The sequence below is a fragment of the Rhopalosiphum padi genome, chromosome 4 (genome assembly GCF_020882245.1).
Source record: "Rhopalosiphum padi isolate XX-2018 chromosome 4, ASM2088224v1, whole genome shotgun sequence".
NCBI classification, from domain to species: domain Eukaryota; kingdom Metazoa; phylum Arthropoda; class Insecta; order Hemiptera; family Aphididae; genus Rhopalosiphum; species Rhopalosiphum padi.
Genome location: NC_083600.1, coordinates 4,653,659 through 4,680,320, shown reverse-complemented (window position 1 = coordinate 4,680,320; position 26,662 = coordinate 4,653,659). Strand labels below are relative to the sequence as shown.

The 26,662-nt window shown below is 27.8% G+C and overlaps 3 protein-coding genes across 3 annotated transcripts; all 3 read left to right on the top strand.

Moving 5' to 3' along the window:
• Positions 1 to 446: 446 nt before the first annotated feature.
• On the top strand, positions 447 to 5,364 carry LOC132930735 (cyclin-dependent kinase 8-like). The gene is made up of 2 exons (XM_060996767.1): positions 447 to 583; positions 3,311 to 5,364. Exons 1-2 carry the CDS (start codon positions 566 to 568, stop codon positions 4,643 to 4,645), a joined length of 1,353 nt encoding a protein of 450 aa, XP_060852750.1. The 5' UTR covers positions 447 to 565; the 3' UTR covers positions 4,646 to 5,364.
• A 12,645-nt stretch (positions 5,365 to 18,009) lies between these two features.
• LOC132929478 (protein transport protein SEC24-like) lies at positions 18,010 to 19,889 on the top strand. Its single transcript, XM_060994855.1, has 2 exons — positions 18,010 to 18,168; positions 18,272 to 19,889. The coding sequence occupies exons 1-2, from the start codon at positions 18,157 to 18,159 to the stop codon at positions 19,496 to 19,498; spliced, it is 1,239 nt and encodes a 412-aa protein (XP_060850838.1). The 5' UTR covers positions 18,010 to 18,156; the 3' UTR covers positions 19,499 to 19,889.
• A 4,799-nt stretch (positions 19,890 to 24,688) lies between these two features.
• Positions 24,689 to 26,541, top strand: LOC132929685 (putative mediator of RNA polymerase II transcription subunit 26). Its single transcript, XM_060995204.1, has 2 exons — positions 24,689 to 24,825; positions 24,906 to 26,541. Exons 1-2 carry the CDS (start codon positions 24,814 to 24,816, stop codon positions 26,373 to 26,375), a joined length of 1,482 nt encoding a protein of 493 aa, XP_060851187.1. The 5' UTR covers positions 24,689 to 24,813; the 3' UTR covers positions 26,376 to 26,541.
• The last annotated feature ends 121 nt before the right edge of the window (positions 26,542 to 26,662 follow it).

Genomic DNA, 26,662 nt, shown 5'->3' with positions numbered 1-26,662 from the left:
ATATTAATGTATAAATTAACGACCCGATGGTCCCAATATATAAAACATAATATGGTTACGTATTATAATAAATTTAATCATACGATATTACATATAATTACATTATATTCTTCGATATATCATTGATCAACGCATGACAAAAGGTAAAAAATAAGGGGACCTGTACGTGTTTCATTCGGTAAATTTCCTAACCATTTAATGCAAAAGTGACAAAATCTAATCAATACAACAGTAGTGGTGGTAGCAAATGACATTGCCCGTGACATGGCTCGATTACATCGCGCGATCGCTGAACCTATTCGATTATTATGTTTAGCAAGCATAACTATGTATATATATACATAGCAGGGAAAAGATCACAGAGGTGTTTCCCTGTCGTTCGCTTGAATGAAAGCGATTTAAATTACCAACAATCCGTGCACGATTTGAAGCAAACTCCCCTCCTACCGTTTCCCATGTGGTCGCGAGGGAAATACATCTCGAAAATGCAGTCTTGGTCATTTTCGCACGTTTCCCGACATCAATAGTGTGTAGACAGTGATCGCGGAAAATCATTGACGTTATCATGTTACCTACGTTTGCGGTAAGTGCATATTATTATTAATACGTAGGAATAATATTTTAAAACTATTTTTATAATAATCATAATATCAATAATTTAAACTTTTTAGTTCATTGGAATATTCATTTTGAAAATTTAATAATTTGTTATAAATAATCACGCATAAACACTATAATTTGTAGTGTATCATTCGTAGTTATCTATGGTTAAATAAAATTTATTTTTATGCCTGTAAATATTATGAAAAATATAAAAAGAAAAATACATATAAAATTAAAGAAAAACATTTTTAATAAAAAAAAAAAAAAAATGTAGGCACATAGTATCTTACAATATCTTATTACTTACAATTTTATCTTTACTAATTTGTATACTATGCATTTAAAAGACTATCATAACAAATATTATTTTTTGAATATGCGATCCAATAAAAATGTTTAAATTTGGAATTCAAATACCTAATAAATTGTTTTTGATGTATGAATCATTAGATTATATGTGTTAACTATTTAAACTATATTATATTGTATTTATAAATTATTATAAATATTAAAATAATTTTAAAATATATATATATATGTTGTAATATTTATTGAAGTAGATAAAAATAATAATTGAGATTTAATACTTCGTATAAGTTTTAAATATATATAAGCTGGGTTATAAATTAAATATATATATTTCTTTTTAATATTAGATTGAATAATTAAAAGAAAATTATGATAAAAAATAGTACGGTAAAAATAAATACAGTTTTCTCTTATTGCAAATAATAAAAAAAAAACATTAGAATTTCAATTATTATCTACTTGTCACTACTACCATATTCGAAATGAAATAATTTATAGTTAATTCGGAAAAAATGTAATATACGTAAATAACATAGTATACGATGTATATGTATGTACCTATATAAAATTGATGTAGGTATGTTCATAACAATAAATAAATGAAACAATAGAGAATATAAAAACAATATACCGATAATGTTTTAGAATTACGTTTTGTCCAGTCATTTTATTTTTTCTAATCGAATTTCCTATAAATATTATTCTTCCGCCCTGCTAAATAATTCTTTAGTCTTAAATAATATTACAGTGCGCAATACGAGTATTATCCACTTTCCCCAATTTTTACAATACACCAATGATTCGTATCGGCTAACAAATTTATCGTATTTATAAAGATTATGGTTATCATCGTATCTAATTACCAAATCATTACTTTTAATGACTTTTATTTTAACTTACAATTCTATGTAGTTGATTGATTGGTTGTATATATTTGAGTGTTTTAAATGTTTCTAATGGTAATACAATATTTATCATCAAATAGGCAAAATATAAAATAGTTATAGTTATTTATCAACGTAATTTTCAAAGTCTATGAACTCAGTAATGTATTCAATTATTTTGTACCTAGTTATTAATTATGTGTAAATACAAGGTGTTTGGTTTTAACCCTTCAAAATATTTTATACTAATTAAGAGGTGTTCCGGGGAAAACTTCTTTTTTTTTCAAATGATAACCAATATTTTTTTATATAAATGAATTGTTAAGTAGAATAAGCAGGTCATTTTTTCATCTATTTTTATGTATTGAAATCAAAATTTGAATGAGTAATTTTTTATCCATTAAACTTTGTATACTATTAATAATAATATTCTTTATTCACGGAAAAAAACTTCCAAATTACATAAAATTAAATATAGTTATATACTGATATAATGAATCAAGTAATGTTATAATAGTAATACGTTAAATAAATAAAAGTCATCGAGATGATAATATAGTTCCAATAATAGGATCGGATATTTGGGCTATGACGCTTTGAAAATTATAGAAATTAACATTAATCTATTTATATTTTATTGTAATTAATTTAATTCCGTTGAGCAAACTTTTCAAAAAAATCATCTGATTAATAATATGTTAAAAAAGTGAAATTCTCATTTTTTTAAAAAGATTGTATTTCTAAGAAACTCTACATAATTGATTTGAAAATATGGTTCCTCAGTATTCTTAACTTGTTCTAAAAATTAGAATTTAAATTAATGCTTGATGAAAATCACTTCAATCTGTATACAGTGTATACATATTAAATATATTTATTATGTCATTATGATTATAATATTAAATATTAATGGCTTATGTAGTATTTAGTACCTATTAATAACTGTATAGGGTAAAATAATATCAAAGAATTTTCTACGTGTTACTAAAATAAAAGTAGTTTAAACTTATAATTTTTGGTAAACCGTTTTCTAGATACTCAATCTAATGTACAGTAGCCACTACGACTAGGTACTATACATTTTGATAAAGGCGAATAAATCGAGCCATGTACAATTTAGTAGAACAAGTAATAACAAATATGTATAGATCCTTCCGCGTTCGAGATAACGTAAAAAATACCGTGTAACCACAAACATTGTGTTATGGTTTTGCCAAAGACAAGACGCAATCATATTAAATATCTACAGCATTATCTGGTCATTACACCATAATGTTTTATACTTACACTATCTAGGCTCATATTTTCGGAAACCACTGTATTTGTTAAACCGAACACGTTTCCTGGAAAATATAATTAGTGAGATCTTAGTAACTCGTGTACTATAGTATATACTAATTTATTTTACGATTTGAAGCCACTGCAGCAGTAGCAGAAGTGGTAACTCGACCGCCCATAAAATTGCATTAAAAAAAATCGATGACTCAATAAAAATTGTATTTATTTTGTTTTAGGTATGTTTTTTGGCATCGACCGCGTTGGCGGCATGCAGCGCGAGGACTAGGGTGCACTACATACGGGCCGAAGACCGGTCGCGGCACAATGATCCGTACTATTACCCTGAACGAGAACGGTTCCAGTCTCGAGCTTCGTCCATTTTTGGACCTTCCATTCAGACCTCAGCTGCTGGGTTCCCGTATCGGTTCGTTTTTCCGGCCAATCATCCAGCCCTGAGTGGCTCCATGTATTCGCAGTTTGTGCAAAACCCACACCAGCCCGAACCCGCGACTTATTCGGCCGAGGATCTGTTCGGGCCACAACCGGTGGCCAAGCAACATCCGCTGTCCGATCTTAAACATCGCCAGCACCAGCAACAGCAACAGCAGCAACAACAGCAACAGAACCAGCACCAGCAACAACAGCAGCAAATCGGCTACGAGTCAATGGCTAAGATGCAATACGATTTCCTCGGGGGTGGTGGCGGCGGTGGTAGTGGTAAAATGCAAGTCCAACAGCAACCCTCCGCAACTTATCATCACCACTTAATAAAACAGCCGAAACACTATCAGAGCTACGAACTGGCGCCAAACGCGCTGCAGCAACCCCTGCACCAGCCCCTGCACCAGTCACACCAGTCACCTTTTCCGTCGACTCCTGCCCCCATCGGCCAACCGATCATGCTGCTCATACCCTCTTCCGGCCAACCCGGTGCCCCGTATCAGACTCTGGTCCTTGTCCCGTCGACTGGGTCGCCGTCTCCACTTTCGCCGCAGGTGCCGCTGTTCTCGGGTTTCCACCAACAGGTCCAGCACCAGCACGGACCGCCCGGCCAGCATTTCGTCCAGCAACCCGGCGGCTTTATCACCACGCACCCGCGCGGCCCTCCACTAGTAGCCGGCTTTCCGTCGGGCCTCGGCGGCGGAGGCTTCGGCGGCGGGCTAGGTTTGGCCGGCGAAAGCGTCCCCGGACTTGGAAAGTTTCCGGGAGCGCAACTGTTCCACCGATCGCACGAAACGCTTCCGAAACACCCGAGCCATCAACAACACCAGCACCAGCACAAAGCGTCGTCGTCGAGACCGTCGCTGCAGCCGACGTCGTACCAAGGTTCCGGGTCGACGCACGTGTCGCACACTACGGCCGCTGGGTCGTCAGAGCAACAACCGCTCGAGGACAAGGTCGGACAAAGTACAGGGACGTCCGGTGAAAAGTCTGACGAGCGAAATGACGACGGCGGCGGCGGCGGCAACGGTGGCAGTGACAGCACCGAAACCAAAAGCGAAGAAAATAAGTCACCAGAGTTCGGCGACAAGACTACTGTTAAACCCTTAAAACGGATCGTGGTCACGTGATTTATTTACTTTAATAATTATATTAATATTTAGGTACATATGCGTACGATGTGTTTTGTTATTCATTCTCCCGCGACATTCCCATATACAGAGTGATTCACCAATAATTTTCACCTCCTGTTTTTCCTTTACTATTGAATTCATTAAAATTCTGATTTTTAGAATTTTTAAGTATATTTATGTTTGTATGTTAAGCTTCTGTTTTATGTTTGTGTAAGCCCATTTTTAGGCACAATTAATCATATAGTTTACAGTGTTTACACATTTTAATAACTCAGAAACTATTTATTTAAATTTTAATTTAAATAAATCACCATTGCTTATACAATTTAATTAAACATAATAATTATAATTTTTAGTAAAAGAGGTTAGTTTTCATTTGAAAAATTAACGAATGGTATACAAATTTAAATAATTAATAATTTGGTTTTTAAGTATACATATAAATTCCAAAAATCAGAATTTGAATGAATTCATTATTAAATAAAAAAATATCAACATGCTCGAAGATTTGTATAACTAGTAACAAAATGTATTTAACAATGTATATGCAACTCATAAAAATCTGTGTATATTATTTCGTTTGGTTCCAAACATTGTTTATGTTATTTATTTTTTTAATTTTAAGATACAATCATCGATACAATGCGTTTGAAATAATTGTCTTTAACTTTATCAATCTAAATAAACATACTGTAAAATGTATTTAAAAATACAACCGTGTTAATTGTAATTTAATTTGAATATATTTTTTTTTAATGAAATATTTGTTTGTATTGTTACAGTTTACAAGGCCGAGTAATTTTTTTTTTATATTTTAATTGTTCATAATAGTTTAACGTTTATAAAACATTGAAATATTACTCGACTTAATAATTTCATAAAATATGAATTAATTGAGTGGTTTTAGAGCGAAGCATTGGATTTAATATGTTATTATTGCTCATTAAAAACTATACTTCATTTTTATTGTCAATAAATAACAAGTAAAACAGATAATAACTAAAATTTCATTTTATTTTACTTAGATATAAATAAAATTTCAAAACTAATTTATATAACTTAATTGGTATAGAATATATTTTGTTAGATAATAGATTGTCCAATTAATACAATTTTACCACATAAAAAGAAATTTTGCAGAAAATGATAATTTTTTTTAAAAAAAATATGCCTATATGTTTTAACAATTTAAAGAATAACGGAAATATGAAAACAAAAAACGTGATTGAATTGGGAATTTTTATCAATACTATCGATTGTAGATGGTGTGAGGTTTTTGAAGAACAATGTAAAATATTAATAAGAATGATGATAGAGATGGACTTCCTTACTGAAAATTTCTTCACTGAAATAGACAATACTTTTAATAAAAATAATAATAATAATGTACGTGTGTGATGAATTGACTCAAGTTGTTCTAAAAAGTGTTTCAAATCGTATTCGCTGTGGAAACGGTTGGTTTTTTATCACTATTCTTCAAACAATATTATTTGTTCAGGTCTGTCCATCTTGTGAGCAAGCAATGTGTGTTGGTCCTATCGTTTATTATACCTGATGAATTTAGAAGGCAGATTTCGCTTTCATCGATCAGTTTTTAGAGACCATTGCGTTTCTTCAATTATCTATGGCCTGACTTGTCATTAACATTTCTTTTATCTACACATTATTTATTATTATTATTTTTTTTTTTGGTAATAAAATAAACATTTAAAATGTTGAAGGTCGTCTGGATGAAAAAAAATTATTACATACTAAAAATACAACAAAATCTCAGACATGAAAGGGTTTTTTATTACTACTCAGGTAGTGGTTCGTTATAATAAAAAAAAATAATAAGACCATGTTAAAGGTAGACTGTTACTGCCGATACTGATTTTCAGAGAATATTTATTACCTATTGAATATTGCAATAATAACTGATAGGTCAATAATATGTAACTTAGGCTTTGAACAATTCTTCAAATATGACATTTATTATATTATAAATATTTAATTATTATAATAGTATATAAAATGTACATAATTTATTATTGTTATTAATACTTATGAGTCAATGCCGATTTATCACAAAACGGTGTAACTGGTATGAATAGGCTCATGGTATATAAAAAAAAAAAAAATAGCTAGCTTACAATTAATTTAAATGTTAGAAGTTCCTCCACTGGGAGGCTTCTTCATTCCTCGAAACATGTCTTTTTTTCTATCATTACATTCACTTGTTATTCAAAAATTATTTGAACAGATTGTGCAATAAAAAAATTATTAAAATTAAAAAAAAACCTAACCTATGTCATTGTGTTAAGTAAAATTTAATAATATATAGTAAACATTTCAAGTCCTCGCGAATAATATTTTTAAATTAAAACAAATAAATGTAACAGTTATTTTTTGTTTAGATTTTGAATTTTGTACAAATTTGAACTTAAAATGTGAATAAAAAAAATTGTTATATAGTGTATTTTTAAGATTTCAATCAAATATTTTTATGAAAAACGTTGTATAAAAAAAATATTAATTAGCTATTAAATCGTATAGATTTTTAAATAATTATAAATTTCATGTATTTGTTGTTTTGTTGAATTTTGTCACTTTAAAGTTTAAACACTGAATAATACATAATACAATAATTTTTAGTATAAAAATTAATTTATATTAAATAACTAAACATAAAAGATACATTAATGTTCACTTTTATAACAATAATAATATATTCTGACAATGAAGTCTTATAATTTTTTAATTTTTTAACTTAGTTAATAAAAATATCTTTATAATAAAACGTGAAATATCTTAAAAAAACTCAGAATTCTTGTATTTTTAGTAATATTTTTAAAAATAATGTGTTGGATAATAGAAACTTTTAAAAATGTTTTAGTATATTTTTTTTATTTATATAATTATATACGCCCACAATTGTATAATATTGTAATTGTATAGTAAAGTTAAAAATGATGCTATAACTAATGTCAATAAATTTCAAAAATAATACTTAATGTAATCAAAAGGTTATTACAAATAATAATTAAAAAAGGTGCATTCGTGGATTTAAACCTACATATTGAATATGTATGATAATAAATTAATATTATTATTATAATATATTATATTTTTGACGCTGGTACCATTTATGTTATGATTAATTATTAAATATTAAAAATAACTTAATTAATTTTAAAATTATTTTTTTATTTTTTCGCCTAAATCACTTAATGTGAAAACAAAGTTTTAGAGTTGTCAAAGCCATTTACTGAAAAAAATACAATTTAGAATTTTTAAATTTTAACTTATTAAAATAAGTAGACGCATACAAACTCAGTTATATTATTTTTGATAGGCTATTGAATAATAATATTACTATTATCTATTGAACTAGTATCCATTATAATAGGAAGATTATCATGATAGAGAATAAGAAAAATATTAAATTTGTGGTATTACAGTCGAGTCCTATGTCGAGTAATAATAACACAAACTTTGATAAATTGTGCTTTTTGAAGTGTAAAAACACTTAAAAAAACAACTTAAAAAGTGATATTTTAGGCATAATATAACTCATAAATCACATAAGTTAGATTTATTTTAATCCCCTTTGAGAATTAAGATTGAAATATCTCAATATATGTATATATATAATATATACATTATCGGTTGTATAATGTATTATTTCAATATTAAAATATTTAGAATTAAATATGATGATTTATATATATGATAATATGACTTATAGACTTGTGTAATGTAATGTATAAAAAAACATAGGCAATCATAAACAAGAATTAAAATACAATAATACTTCATATTGTAATTTCAGCTATATATAATATTAAGGAGTTGTGTATAGATGACATATTATACATATAATTTTAAATAATCATTATATTATTATGAAATGCGGTAAAATTAAATATTAAATAGTACAGGAAAACAGTTTTAAAATAAATTCTTACGTCATATATACTTTGAATTATTCACATTAAATCAAACTATGATGTATTATAATACGAGTATTATTTAACCAATGAGACTATTATCATTTTTGTGACTAATTTACTAATTTTCTAAATAAAGTACAATACAGCTCCTAATCATAAATGAGAATACTGGTTAATCTGTTGTGATAAATAATTTACCTTTTGTATATCACATATCTACATGACTACACTCAAAACCCACTCCAAAATCACACCTACAGAAATAGTCTTAAAAAAAAAAAAATACAAAATAATTATAGTTAGGCTTATAGTTAAAATAATTTTAAATTCGTAAGATTCATTAATTGCTATCAAAGTTAATAATAAAATTAAAATAAATTTTATTATTATTAATTATAATGTTGTAATTTATTATTTATTTTTATAATAATATATTATTATACCTAAATAAAAATATTATGTTCTTTTGAAAAATAAATGAACACCTCATAAGATACACATAGACTTCATAATATACATTAAATCAATATTTTTTTCATATTTTACATTTCCTATAGGTAATCAATAATGATAACAATTTATTGTAATTATATATGACAACATCTTTAATGTTAACACATCGGAAATAAAAGAGTAGGTATTTATGTTGATGTTCATCATACTCTACATTTATTACAACATATATTTTAACAAAAAAATATTTTCGTACTAAAAGTTAAAAATTCTAACATAATTTATTTCGCATAAACAAAAATTAACAGTAACATGAACATCTAAAAAAATTATTTCTTTGTAATATCCATTAGCATTTAATTTTTGGCTTATAATTAATATAATAACAGACAGATCAAAAAAACGACTATTATAATGTATAAGGAATTCAGTATTAACTATAATAATAGTGATCAAAAGATAATACACAGTTTTTACTTTAAAATAGTAAAATATTTAATATTATGTAAATGTGAAAAATAAAAGTAAGTAGAATATAGGATTATTGTGATCAATTGAAAATATATAAGTATATTAAATTGTAATACTCAATAAACAATAACTCTTTATCTTAAATTAAACTTTTTTTTTGGTACATATTTTTAGTGTCAAATCGCATACGTTATAACTTATAATATATTTTAAGAAAATAATATAACTAAGTTTATAATAATAAAAAGAAAACTTTTAAATTAAAATTAGTTTAATATTTTAAATTTGCCCTTTATAGGACAAAATTGAAAATAGTATAATATAATAATTACATTTACTATTTGTATAATAAGATTTACATTTGGACTCAACATTTAGTTTTAAATTGTAAATGTATTATTAGGTATATTATTAGGTATCATTATTCATAATAAGTTTGTTAAAAAAAAAAAAAAAGGACTTACTCTTCTTTATTGTAGGTGCCTCGTCGCAGGCATGCATACAAAAAAAATTTGGGGGTGGGGGGATTTACAAAATTTAGCAATACAAATTGTGCCGCAACATAATAAAACAATTTCTTCCTCATTAATCGAAAATATTTCAAGTGGGAGGGGGGGTGAACCCCAAAAACACCTGTATACGTGCCTGCCTCGTTGTCATTAATATAGATCACTGTAATAATGTTTTAAAATAAATGTGAATTCAATGATAAATCATACGAACATACGAACAATTGTCGATAATTTTAAATGAGTAGCACAAAAAGAGCTAACGTAATTTTTAAAATCATACATTATTTATTAAATATTATTATTAATATTATATTATATTATAATAAAGTTTCTATAATTAATTATTTTCGAATATGTAATTATAACAAATAAATAATTTTTAATTTGTCAATAACTGGTTTATCAGAAAGTACTATAATTAGATTTAATTTGTTAGAAACAGCTTTGAAATTGGAGATCTGAGCATTTTTTTTTTACTATAAAACGTTTACAGAAACAAAAACAAACATTATTCTAAAACCAATACGTTAATTGTTCGTTCAAAATCTAAGATTCATAATTTTAAACTAAATTACCTATTTAGTGTCATGAAAACAATATAATGTTGTCATGTTAGATAAAGGGCCCATAAAAATTCTTTAAATTTGGAGTCATTGGGATCCTACCTATATATGTACCTATTAAAGACAAGATCTGATAAAGATCATATACGTACTTACAAGTATTATGGAGGTTAATTTATTTCATTATCATTCATTACATGAAAATAAATACACATATAAATATTTTTCAATCAATTTTTTCTTCTAAAATACTAAAAAAAATTTTCAGATACTCAAACAAATTAATATTACGTTACAGTATTTAATATATATTATATTATGATATTACATGATATATAAAATGTAATATTATGATATAATTTACCAATATAGCAATAAATTTTTTAACATAAAGCCAATTTAAATACCAAAATTATAAATAATATTTCTTGTATCATAATTCCTTATTTTGACATGTTACTAATTATGACTTATAAATTGCCATTAGTTAATAAGTGTTAATTGTACATTCTTTAGCTGCACTTTTACCATAGGTATTTGCTATTTTAATGCTCACTTAATATTTAATATTTATACGTGTTTAATTATAGTTTATGATATTAACGATTCAAAGTAATATTCTGTCGAAACGTTAAAATTGCAATAAAAATATTTTCGTTTTGAATAAACTGATTTGTGACATATAATATAATATTTATCAATTTCAAAATAAAACAATATTATATATACGTTGGTTTTTATAAACAATAATAATAATACTTATAGCAAAATACGGGCATCGTCACGTAATACCTGTTATACACTCTATTGTAGGATTAAATATTTGCATTGGTATTTAATGTTTGGTAATATTATTTACTTATATATTATACATAATACTAGGACTTTCGAATCTGCCATCAATAAACATTATTTTGCTTAAATGTCATCGAAAATATACATTCTTGTTTGTGTTAGTATACGAAAAATGTATTCTCGTCGGCCGTCCGTTCGGGTGAAATTATCTCGCGCCAAAGAAACCAGACTGCAATCTATATAGCTAAACACCGCGATCATAAGTATGCACAGACTGGATTTAACCGGGAAACCACTTTCTCTGAACCGTGGTGACATACGGGATACAATGCAGACGATCCGGACCAGTTTTTCGACTTCCTGTGGTCAAGTGGCCATTTGAACTGCAAAGTGGAAAGCACCGCTCAGATAAGCTCCCACGTAGTTGCGTCATCGAATTTTTGCTGAAAATAGAAACCATGACTGTAATAGGTACCGCTACAACTATTGGCTTACTGCTGATCGATATAATTTTTCTACACCGCAACTCTCGGGTGTAAGGGTGAGTAGGACACTAGGACCCTCGGAATAAACAAAAGTCTAATAAAAATAAAAATTGGGAATTTTCCAAATGTATGATAAACTATTTCAAAACAAAAAAAAAAACGATTTTTAAATAATAACATTTTCCTAACATGGGCATCGCTATATCCATATACATGAAGTACTATACATAGCATTTTTTCTTAGAAAAATTATTAAATAATTGATTAAATAATTCCTTATTTTCCATCAACTTCAGTTTATTTATACGTCAATCATCAATTACAATCAAAAAAATAAATTATAAAAACTGGGAACTGGCTACAGCCTAATTAAGTAGGTACAATGCATCTTTTTAACGATACAATTGAGCCGATAAGGTCTTATTAATAGAAATAGAAATCCCAAAATTTGACATGATTGATCACATAAAGCAATGTAACATATTATTTCATAATAATTTTAAATAAATTTAATTGTTTATTAAATCAATCAATATTTATTAAAATAAATTATATTATCTATAAATCTTAATATAGACATTAGACATGTGAAATTATAAAATATGATTTAATTTTTTTCTTTACTATAAAATATAAACATATGAGTTATATAAACTAAAAAAAAAGAATTTTTAAGATTAAAACTAATTAAAAATTATTAACTAGTCGAATTTTAATCATTTTTACAAATTTAAAAAAATATTCCATGTTAACAATAATATTATAAACAAAATTAAATTTGTCGTGTGTCAAAATAGTATAATAATTAAAAATAATAAAAAACACAAATTATATATTAATTCATTTTTTTTTTCAATTCAATATAACTTTAAGTCAATTTACACAATAAATTTTAAGTATCTCTTAACCGATAATTGAATTGTTAATATTTTATCATTATGCTTATTTATTAACGGTGTATTAATGTACTCGTATATGACAATAGAATCTGACATCAAAAAGTTTTCTTGTTAGCCTTATACTATTTTTTTTTTTATAGTTATACAAATTGTAATTATATAAAACAATTTTTGTTTATATAGTTGGTTACTTCTTGTCATATAATAAAATCTAAACTATTGCTATATTTAAATCAATGTTTCAGTGTATGTTATTATTTTACATGGGATATTTAACAACTGTATTTTATTGTTTATTGAACCTAAATAATAATAATAATAATAATTATAGGTTAATAAAAAAAATTATAACCATTTGTTATTTTGGTTTTTATTAAACTAGAATAACGAATTAAAAATATTCTAGTTACTATAATGATTAAAGAAAGATCCTAATTATGAGAAATTCATGCAATTTCGCGTATTTTTGTTTTCATTAAATCAAGCAGTCGTTTTTTACGCGTGGATGAATATCACCGGAAACTGATGCATAGGTATTACTAGGAATCACAGGTACTCTTATATAATAAGAATCATTTGTTGTAAACAATCTGACTTATTTAACTATACTTTAGTGAAGGAAATTCTTGATAAATATTTTAATTAAATTTTAGTCTAATGAAGTGCTTATGTAAATAATTTAAAATGGTCTTCAGTTTAAATGTACCTGTTGAATAGGTACATTTGTAAAACAGTTATTTTACCTAATATAACATATACAATTATTTTTATACATACAACATATTTTTAATATTTTAAAATATGATTTTTCTTCTTGTCGGTAATCAGAAATATTATCTTATGGCTTTAATTTTAAACCAGCTGGTTTAAAATTATTTTGTTTAAATATTACAAGTTCAAATTTTACAATATAATCACTGTAATCACCTATAAAATATTTTTCATATGTTATAGTTATTAAGTACCATTAACATTCGTAAGTAATTATTGTCAAACGTTGCTGAACATTTTAACACTATTTTGGCTTGTAATTTAAGTTTGTAATAATATATTAATATTTTATTATTTACTATTTACAGTGTTATCAAAATATCAGACTATTGTTGAGCAATGTATTATAAATTATAGTAGGTATGTTAGTATATAATATAAACATATATATAATAATTAATAATATTTTATGTTACTATAATTTTTAGAACAACCATATAATCTACATTAGTTATTTTTATCTATAAAATATTTAAATAGATAAATAAATTAAATACAGTATACCTTTGGAAAATGATTAATAGTGTTTTAAGTAATGTTTGGTTAGTTTATAAAATATTTTACTTTAATGATGTTTGAGATGATTTTTTTTTATATAATCTTGTTCTAAAATAAATTTGTTTTTAAATATATAAATGTATAAATTACATATTGTATATATTTCGATATTTCTTGTCATATATTTTGAATATATTTACTAAGCTGTTTTAACAAGGTATTTAAACTTCATTTACCTACTTTTAGCAAGTAGTAAATATTTTATGATTAAATAAGGAACAGTGGTTTTGAAAGGTATCATACATATATGTACTTATTTTTACATATAAAACTCGTTTTTAAAGTTTACTTAAAGTAAAAGCTGCTAATGTATTATTAAATATAATTTATTATGTAAAAATTAAATTTATATAATAAGTAATATGTAGGTACATTGTTTAAATACCAATATGTTTACGACTTTACGAGTTTATAATCGTAAATGGGTTTTATGTTCACTTAGTTAAAAAATATATATAATATATTATAAAGTTACAGATTTCCTGATAGTTGAATCACGTTTTTAATTAAAGATATGTAGGAAATTCAGTATTATTGTACAGCCATTTAAACTACCGTTTAAATACTATATAGGTGTATATGGCAACATTTTTCAGATTTAGTACAACTAGGTAGTAGGTATATTAGATATTTAGGTACATAATTGTATAGAATCAACAATAATAATAAATTACTTCCGTTATCATTGCATCTCCTTGTCGTGTTTCTAGTTTTCTAATGATCAAAAAAATCATGTCGTCAGAATCAATTTGTATGTATTAAGATTAACTACCAATATTAATATTTTGGATGCAGTTTTTCAATAAAAATATTACGTACTGTATTACGTGTATAAAATATATTGCAAGTAGCACACAGAATTTCCAAGAATATCTCGAATAGCGTGTTGTACATAAGTCGTTAAATAATAATACCTATGCGATGTGTTGATGTGTATGACGGTACCTAACGAGTTCATATAATTTCTCTTAGTGAGACAATATTGGTGCAGATAACATTAATTTATTTGAAATAACACAACACAATATGGCCTTTTTAAGGAAACGACACTATCAATACACCTGCTACGTAGACATAGCCGACATTATTCGTATTACACAATACCGTTAGCCACCAATCCAATATATTAGTTTCAGTGACGGCAATGATGGTTATGACTTGTGACAGATGGAGAAAGCAGATTTACTTGTAAAATGATTTCCATAACTAAGTAGAGTGTAGACTAGTTAAAATGATATAAGTTTAGCGTCAATAACCTTTTTTGGGTACACACAATTTGTCAAATTCTAATGTTTAACGATATAAATATGTAATAATACGGTTGTTTCATACATATAGAAATAATTTATATCATTAGTGTAATAGAATAATAACATTTTTATTTAATTCGTTTATTTAAATAAAATATACAATTTTTGAATTTAACTATCACATTCAACTCTATGCAAAAACATTTTATACGTTTATCCTTGATACATATTTTTTGTGCATAAATAAAAAATATAAGTTTTAACGTATAATAATTACATTATTATTATTATAGTATTTGTACTAATTCATATTTAATATAGATAAATTTTAATTACATTTTTCTTCAAATTACTAGGTTTGTTTAAATTTAACCTAACAATTTAACCTATTACAATATTACAATATAATATGTAATATTGTAATGTGTATGGATAAAATGTATAAATATAAAGAATTACAGATAGTATTAATATTTTGATCATTCGGTACTTATTAGTTTCATTAAAATATTGTACCTACATTTCTAACAATTCTTATTGTATTTGTAACAAAATGTGTTTCAAAGCAAGTATTTTAGATTCTTATGAATACAACCATGAACCAAGTACCATAATACAATAATAGAATAATTCAAAACAATTGGTTGAAAATATTTATTACGTCACAGTTTAAGTAACGAATAACAAAAAAAAAATACAATTTAGTTAAATAAATAGGTTCTTATTAGGTTTTTTTTCGTCTTCGTATTTGTGTAATGACTATAATAATATATCATGTTGTATTATTATTAACATAATATTAATTAATTATTTTCTTTATTAAATTATTTTAACTTAATTTCTTAATTTTTAAAATTATTATATAAATGAGGTATTAAGGATTAATCTATATGATTATCCAATTATGGTTTGTTTTACATTTTAGTAAATATAATAATTATATAGTGCAGTTCTTTATAGCTTTATAAAATGTTAAGTTAATAACACTATAGTAATAATGAACACATATTATTCCACCAAGTAGGGTATTAATTAATTAGCTAATACGATTTAGAATAATATAATAAAATAAATTTCAACAATCATTTACGAATTTACGATCATTAGAATAGTTAAAAATTATAATATATTAATAAATTACTCAATTTAAAATATGTACCTATTGATAATTTTGATGGTATATTTTTATACTAAGTTTTAGATTTCATTTTAAATTAATTAATATATGTTTTCACTATTTTTAAAAAGTTGAAATAAATAATAATTAAGTAATTCGAATATTAAGTTTGATTATATAAAATTAAACATTTTTATCAATATTTTTGATACCAGATATATTCGTAGGGTCCATAACTTTGAACTACTTTTATCCAAAGATAAAAAAAAGTTAACTAAATCTGAAGTTTACACTATTATTTATCATAATGCTGATAATAAAAAAAATGTCGGTTTTAATAATTTTAGCATTGATTAATCAAAAAAATAAAACGTGTTTTATCAGCCCTAAGTAATTTCAAAAAGTTAATTTACCTGGTTGTTGTTTCAAGCCCTATAATTTTTCCATTTTAGTCTGAATTATATTACAAAATAATGAGAAATTATTATAATTTTAAGATTTAGAAACCTTAAAACATTTCAACAAATATTAATTATAGATATAATTATTACCTATTAAACAAGCACTAAAAAATAACAACTGAAATAGGTAAATATTAGATTGTGAAAATTAATACTATAAAATAATGAAAATTTAAATTTTAAAAATCAAACAAAATGTAACCCAGTTAGAACATTTTCAAAGGAATAGAGGTATAAAGTTTAAAATATTACATGGCATAATACTGAATAATACGAATTTGTCTTAATATTAGTAGGCAGTTGGTTGATTCAATGCCGTAGTTGATCCATTTTATTCATAAGTCATAAAAATAAATTAGCTTTGAGTAAATACAAATCTATCCAAAATCTGTAAATTAATTAATAACTGAGTCGTCAAGTCCTTTTAAATGTAAATATATTATTTTATCTCAATTTGAGCTTATGGTTATATGAACTTTAAAGTAATCAATTGAAAAATAAATTGTTGTTCTAAATTATCATATATTATCTATAATATATGTGCTTTAAAATGTTATCTTTGGTTTTTTTTTAATTTTATGGTAAATTAACGTTATTATTTTTTTTTTTAAATTAATGTTTTTAAATAATATAATAATAAAATGTTGGTAATACGCACTACAGTGTATAAGTATGTTAACATCACATAAAATATCTCGTCACGAATGCACCAAGAACAAAACATAATATTTAAATCATAACCAATCGCGTACTGCATGTCATAAAATATATTAAAGCTGACCGTATAAGTTTCCAAGCACATTTTATTCGCCGCATGGTTCGTACGCGACGTTAACAGCTGATGCTGCGCTGTTATACTACAACTGTAAGAGACGATAAATTGTGATAAAAATAATATGAAAGTAAAACTGGAACGGCCTCCGGCCCGGTGAGATAATAATAACCAATATATTTTAATTTAAACATAACAACCGGAAACGCATTTACGTTACCCATCCATCCGCTGCTGCAGTACCTATACGTACCTACATGTCCCGCGTATTCGGGCACGCGACATCGGCGCCGCATACGCCAACTGGTTATCGTTAATTCGATCCCACCAAGCTGGCGCTCGGAACTAACGCTTACGCGATTTCCGTCAAGTTCGTACGTATATAACTGCTATCGATGATCGTTAAACGTATCAGTCGTGTTTGATCGAGCTTCACCAAACACACACGAGACTTACGAATAATCAAAAAATGGCATACAAGGTAAGATAAAAAACAGGAAAAAAATATACAAAAATACACACATACCTAATTTTAATTTTTTCAATTTTTCAATTTTTTTACTCGTGTCCTCTCCTCATTACAGATGTTCTCCGTCGGTCTGGTGCTCGCATTCGCCGGCATGTGCTTGTGCCAACAACAATCGACTTCCATCTCACAATCGCAATACCCACAGTCTACGGCTGTGTCTCAGTCGTCGTTCCAGACGGGATCGGCGGCCGCCCTGCAACAGCCGCAGACCAAATTGGAAGACATCGAACGCGACACTTTGGCAGCCGCTTTCGGACAGAAAACACAACAGTCGTCCAGTAAACCGTCGTCTGCGGCCCCTTCAGTCCCTCAACAACCACAATCGCAACAACCGCCGCAATCTTACCAAGCGATCCCGCAACAACAATACTTCGTGCAGCCTTACCAAGCACTACCACAGCAGTTCTATATGCAACCGTACCAGACCCAACAACAGTACTTGGCACAACCTTACCAGATGGCTTTCGACTACGCCGGTGTACAGTACTCGGTCGTCGCACCCAACTCTTACCCCGGTAACCAGATTTACCAACAATACTACGTGCCAGCTGTCCCCCAACCGTCGGCTGTTCCTGAATACGTGACCAAACAATCTTTCCCGACCACCGCCGCCGCCGCCGCTCCTGCTCAAGTTCAACAGGAATACAAACAACAACAATTTGCCGCCCCCGCACAAGCTCAACAAGTGTACAAACAACAGCAATTCGTCGCCGCCCCCGCTCAAGCCCAACAAGAATACAAACAACAATTCGCCGCCGCCCCCGCTCAAGCCCAACAAGAATACAAACAACAATTCGCAGCCGCCCCCGCCCAAGCCCAACAAGAATACAAGCAACAACAGTTCAACGCCCTGGCTCAAGCTCAACAACAGTACAAACAAGTGCAACAACAATACGTCGTGCCGTCCCCCGCATACCAATACGTCCAACAGCCAGCCGCCCCATCCTCCAACGGTCCAGCCGATTACTCGTACTCCACCCGTCATCCGGCCACCACCGCTGTCCAATTCAAAGCCCCGACAGCCGCCGTCCAACCCCAATACCAGTACAACGCATTGCCGCAACAGTACCAACAACAACAACAACAACCCCAATACTACTACACCGTGTCCGCTACCGAACAGCCGCGCGTCCAACAGTCAGCTAAGAGCCAATTCTCGTCCGGAGTCAAGTCCACCACGCCCACTCCGTTGGTCAAGGAACAATTCGCTTACAAGTTCGAATCTTCGCCGCAACAACAACCCGCCGGTGCCGCTTACAGCACGATCAGATACTCCGCTTAGACGGCGCATGTGCATTTCCGTCGAGGATCCGTGCCAGGCGCATCGCTATACAATATTATTGTATATTATGGTGCCGTCGATTGTATATACGCACGGTACGCGTAATTACTCGTTGTACGATTATTAGATATCACTATTATTATTATTATTATTATTAATTAATTAATTAATTACTACTAGTGCGTTGCAGCACAAATATTATATGTATGATATTTATTTCCCCGGCGATTTTCACACACTGCGGCTGTAGCTAGGTCGATACGACTGAGCGCTGTAACGTATGTGTGGACGCATATGTCCCTAAGAAAAAAAATGTAATTGTTTGTTATTATTGTAATTATTTTGGTTTAAAAATAAATGTGAAAACACTTAAATTTATGGACCATTAAAAGTACTTGTTTTTGATACACCTACAAATTCTGTCCGATCCACATAATGATTCTAGAAAGCGTTTAATCTCATCCGAAGCAACTCTTCGTATAATCGTTCATGTATGACATGTTTGAGGTAAGAATAATCGCATTTTAAATATGTTTTATACGGATAACGCTAGTAAAACTTTTCTCGTATATTTAAAAAAAAAAAAATGAGTAAATAATTAATATGAAAAAATGTATTATTATAATAATAATGCTTGCACAGTAGCACCTAATAAATTAATGATTTGCGTAATCGATATCGAATTAATTTGAATACTCTTGAGTTCATCAATATCTATACTCCATAGTAGTGTAAAATATTTAAATAGTATTCCAATATTTAAAAAATATTTGAATACTACCTATTTATAGTTTTTTATATCGGGTATACTATTGTATATACTTTTTATTTAAAACATTTTATAAAGTATTTTAAATAGGTATAATATTTTAGTTTTGAATACAAATTATATTAAATGTATTAAATATCATTAATTTAATACAATTTTTGGTTACTCTGAACTTCTTCTTCTTGTCGTGTCCGGTGCTGAGGCTATATTATACTACATTAATAAATAAATACATAAAGTTATCTAAAAATAAATAGGTTAAAATATGAATACAAAATATAAAATAAATGTTTAAATATTTTGTTTTAGCCAGTGAGTGGCAATAGATATTGCTTTTTCGTTGGCTAAAGCCAAGTCGTCGGTCGTGCATCCTGGCGGGGCTATTGTGCACTGTAATAAGTGGTCATCTGATTGGACTTCGCCACATTCGCATAGAACCTACTCTGAACTATTTGTTATACAATTACTGTATTACAACTTTTTATAGATTTAATATGCTAATAATGTAAAATGTATATATAACCATATATTAGTGATTAGTCTATTAATTCTTACAACCGCATACTAACTCTTCACACAAAAAACTTGGTAAAATAATTGTAGAGCAGTGAAAATATTTAATTTAATTCATTAGGTTTAAAAGATACATAATATATTGGTTTCACATTATTGTTACGTTTGGTTCATTTTACCTATTTATTATTATTTTTTTTATTATAATATCTGCTTACACTTTTTATAATAAAACAGATTTCAATCACCAACTTTGAGAGTGGTTTTTTTGTAAAATAAAAGTTAGATCTAAATATGCAGACTTAAAAGTAAAAAATTACCGTTAATTTTCATAATAATCGACAAAAACGAAAATACAATTAAGGTAAAATGGGATATTTTAATCAAAGCCAGTTGAAAATTTAAACTAACGAAAATATGTTAATTATTTTGTAGTTAAGGAATTATAAGATTTTTAATTTTTATACTAGGTTGAAAACATAATATAAGTTTTCCAATAAGTTTCATTTACTGGAAATTGAAAAAATTTCATTATACTTCGCCAATTCAATCTTGTAAAAAGATATTTTTTATTTGTATTTAAATAGAGTAATAGAGATACAAATACATTAGCTTAAAAAGTATTTAAAATTTTAAGTACAAATACTTATCTAAAAATATTTGTTGTAACTTTGCGATCAATGCTTTTTCTCTGATATTTTAACTTTAAATTCCACCATTGAGATCACAGACTCGTTCTTACTGTATATATTATAATTTATAATAGTTTAATTATTAGTGTATACATATACCAGATAACTAGTGGTACTATTGGTACTAAGCAACTAATTTCTAGGTTAGGTACCGGACACTTGCTGTTGAGCTATCTTACAACTTACGAGCTAGGTAAAATACATTATTGTATTTCATAATACTAAATATGCTTAATAAAATAATATTTCATTTTTAATGCCATAATTCAAAATTAATATTATCTATCTGTATATAAATAATTCGAAGAATTCGATCTACTGCTGGGTTTGAATATTTTTTTAATCAAACGAACAATTGATTTTTAAATTTCTTCATTAGAATAATATATTATATGCACACATATTGTAATGTAGGTACACAAAACTCGTAATCCATAATTGTTCATTAATAGTTTCCAATAATTCACGTCACAATATAGTTACTAATATAGGCTTCAAAAAAAATAATCAATAATATTTCGCGTTTATTTAGGAGGCCAAAATAAAATAAAATAACAATATTTCAATGATTTTACTTTTGAGTTCTGCCTAGAAAAAAGATAATAATTAATATTGATCATTTATTGAAAAAAAAAGTCGATAAAGTATTTTAAAAGTATTTGATTTTTAAATACAAATACATCCAACACCGTATTTAAAATACTTTCCAAATGCTTGATTCAAAAAGTATTTAAATACATTTACTCAAATACTTTACAAAACTGGTAGCCACGCATATTAATTATGACCCATTGGCCATTAAATTCAAATTGTGTCTATGTTCACACGTAAAATAACGATTTCTTCACAAAACATTTTTATTATATTATTATTATTATTTAAAAAATGGTTATCGTAGGAACTTGAAATATTCTATTATTACCTACTTAAATTATTATTTTCTTTAAACAATTAAATTTTTTAAATATTTTGACTAATAATTTTAAAATAAATAAAAATTTAAAAATTTTGATTTAAAATTCTGAGCGGAGCAATGATTTTAAAATGATGTGTGTTTTTTTGTGTCTACCAAAGTGTTACCTCGTCAATAATGAGATATTGAGATGCATTTGATATATTCTGTACAATTGAAAGACTTTTCCAGTTTTTTTAAATTAAAACTTGAAAGTATTTGAAATATATACAAGGTAGATTATAAATATTAGAAGGTATTAAGTTTTAAATTATATTATTAAAAAAATAAAACTTAGTTTTGTTTTAGTTTTTGTGTGATTTTTTTTTTTTAAGTTTTATAAATACACAAATAGGCTTGATTGTATTATATTAAAATATCTATAATTTTCAAAAATATGGTTTAAAATAATAAATAAAGTAAAGTTTAAAAGTAATAACTATCGTATTTAATTTATTGAAAAAACAAATAAATTTAAATATAGATAAATAGTTAATAATTAAAATTTTGATAATGTTCTTTAGTAAATATATTATAATATTATGTTGTAAATAAAATCTAACTAAATAAACAATCGACGTTTTCTAATATAAGAACTAAGAACATAACTAAATAAAATACTAGCTGATGTTTCAGTCTGTTATCTTGTATTCATTAACCGTTTTAGAATTTATACAAACAATAAAATATCGGTAATTAAAAATTTAATGCTGGCATCAAACTCGATAATATAATTTTTTTAATAAATATCATTGATAAATAATAATACATTTTTTATTCAAGTTAATATTAAGAAATAAGTACATTGTGCGTACAACATTTTTTTTTGAAGTTAATGCAATTTTATTAATTTGTATTAATATTATAGGTAGTAAATGTTTATATTTTATCATCTATATGCCATTATTTATTTAAATTGTATATTATAAAAGAATGTAAGATATACTTGAAAAATATTTCTTAATATTACCCTCCTGTCTTAAAAAATACTCAAGATTTGTATTTTAAGTTCAATTACACATTTTCAACATATATTTTGTTTTTATCTGAACTATAATGATATGTAAGTATACGTATATATATTATGTAATAAATATTGATGAACCTAAGTTTGAAGGGCGTAATAGACTTTACACATTATACAAATATAAATTGAATTATACCATTGATTATAAATACTATTTATAATCAATGATTATACTTAGAATTTTATTATACTTAAACTATTTGAATTATTTACCAACTTTAAAATTATTGTCATTATTTTTATATTAAAATATACTTATTATAAGAAGTTATAGTAATAATAAATTATATATATTATCATTATACTCGTATTATTTAATTGACTTATATACATAACTTTATATGAGAATCGTGATAAACTAAATATACTTGATTATACCTGCAATGAAATGTTTAACTAGTTTTATTAATTATTTATAAATTATGTTTATAAAAATATTGAAGAAAGAAAAATCTACTCATTGAAACAAATAAAGAAGTATTACATTGCATAAAATTATCCAATAATTATTAAAGAATATTATATTATGAAATAAAAAGAAATAAAAATAATGAAGATACGATAAATCATATAAAAATTGTTAATATAATTAGTTATTTAAAATTAAAATTAAAACATACATATTATTCTTATGTATGAGAAATTATATTAAATAGGTATAAATGTTTTTTTTTCAAATTATAAAATAAGAACTTGAATATAGTAAAAATAACTTACATTTGATTTTTTTATTAAATATTTCATGTTTAACCAAATATTATATAAAAACTAAATTTAAGTTATTTTATTTTGTAAATTATAATTATTACAATTATGTGTTCGACAATGTCTATAACAAAATAATAGATGAATATACGAAACAATAAAATACATTCATATTGAATAAAATCTAACATACAATATTATTAAAAACATACTTATAGGAAAAACAATTTAAATTTCAAGTATCCTACATTGTAAACACGTGAGTAGATATTTCGTGAATTGTATAGGCTACTTGTAAAGGTTACGGAACGCAATTGATATTGCTACTGTTGTAAGAAACGAAATTATAACACAAATAATATAAAAATGAAAATCGAACTATCCACCAACTCTATGTTACAATATCAATGTACTATTAAAGTGAAACATAACAATCATTAGTATGTCCCGTATAATATCAGTATGCATAAAGCTACCTCATTAGTAAAAACTGTTAATTGTCAATTAGGTCCCACCGAGTGGATCTACCAGTGATATTACCATGAAGTACGATCATATATAAACCCTATTGGTGTTCGTCAAAAGTATCAGTCGTCTTCGATCGAGCTCTACAGAACTATACAGTAGTACACACAACAGACTTACAAATCATCAAAAATGGCATACAAGGTAAGTGTACCAAAAATAAATTTTTTCCATAATAATTACGTTCAAAAATATTTACAATTTACATTTATTTTTACCGATAGATGTTCTCCACCGGTCTAGTGGTACTCGCTTTCATTGGTATGACCTTGTGTCAACAACAATTTAATCAATTAACCGCCGGTTTGCCGACACAATACCTGCCGTCTTCCCTGTCACAAGAGTCGTTCCAAGGACCTTTGATGACTGTCCAACAGGCACGTGCAAAATATGAGGACATCGAAAATCAATCTGACAAACTATCGGCTCCAATCATGTCAGTCCCTCAACAATCACAGTCTTACCAAAATGCTGAACTACAACAGAATTTAGCTCAATCATATCAGACACCTTTCGAAAACGCCGGAGCGCAGTACTCGATTGCCACACCAAACTCCTACCACAGCAACCACGGTAGCCAGCGGTACTACATGCCCGCCAACCAACAGTTAGCCGAACCTCAATACAACACCAAGGAATTGTATTCGACCGCCTTACCAGCAGCCATCCCTGCCGCCATCCCGGAACAGGTTCAACCAGAATACAAACAACAGTTCGCCGCCCCAACTGAAAATCAACGAGACATCTCTGCCGCCAACGCTGCTTATGCTTATCAACAACAGTTCTCCTCCCTAGCACAAGCTCAAGCAGAATATAAACAACAATTTGCTGCCCTTGAACAGGCTCAACTCGAGTACAAACAACAATTCGCTGAACTTACCCAAGCTCAACAAGAACTTAAACAACAGTTAGCTGCACCAGCTCAAGCTCAGCAACAATTGAAAGAACAGTTCGCCGTGCTTGCACAAGCCCAACAAGAGTATAAGCAACAGTTTTCCGCTCTTAACCAAGCTCAAAAAGAATACAAAGAACAGTTCGCCGCTCTTAACGAGTCTCAACAAGAACTTAAACAACAGTTCGCCGCCCCATCTCAGGCTCAACAAGAGTACAAACAACAGTTCGCCGACCTTGCACAGGCTCAATTGGAGTTCAAACAACAGTTCGCCGGACTTATCCAGGCTCAACAAGAACTTAAACAGCAGTTGTTAGCCACCCCAGTTCAAGCCCCACAAGAATACAAACAGCGGTACAACTTCCCGGGTCAGCAAGTGCAAAGACAACAGTACGTCGTAGCAGATCAAGGCCGACAAAACTACAGACAACGAATTGTCGTACCAACACCCGCATACCAATACGTCCAAAAATCAACCGCCGCCACTGCCGCCAGTCCAGTCTCGTACGTCGCCCAATACCCGGCCGCCCAAATCAAAGCCCAAACAGCCACAGCTGTCAACCCGAAAGTCCAGTACGCCGCCATTCCACAACAGTACTACTACACCGTTCCCGTCGGACAGGTCGCCGTCACCGAACAGCCACGCGTCCAACAGACAACTGCCAACCAAATGTCGTCCGGAGTGATCGTATCCACCACACCAACCCCGTCGGTCGTCTACAAGTCTGAATCAACGCCGACAACGCAACCACAACAACAACTCAGAGTTGCACGCAACAACCGCAGAAATATCGTCGCATAAAAGTCACACGTGACAATGCAATAATTTACATAACGGTTTATTACATATTATTTATTATTATTATTATTATTATTATTATTATATTATTTCAGTACGTATTTAGGGTAGGTATTTATTTTCGGGAATATTGCCGCACACTTCAGCTGGCTGGTTTTTACTTTGCAGTGTGTTGTACGTGTTTGCGTGTTTATTCCATTAAAAAAAATTTATATTTATTAAAATGTTTGTATTTATTTGGTTTTAAAATAAATGTTGAAATACTTTAAATTCTGAATTATTAATAAACT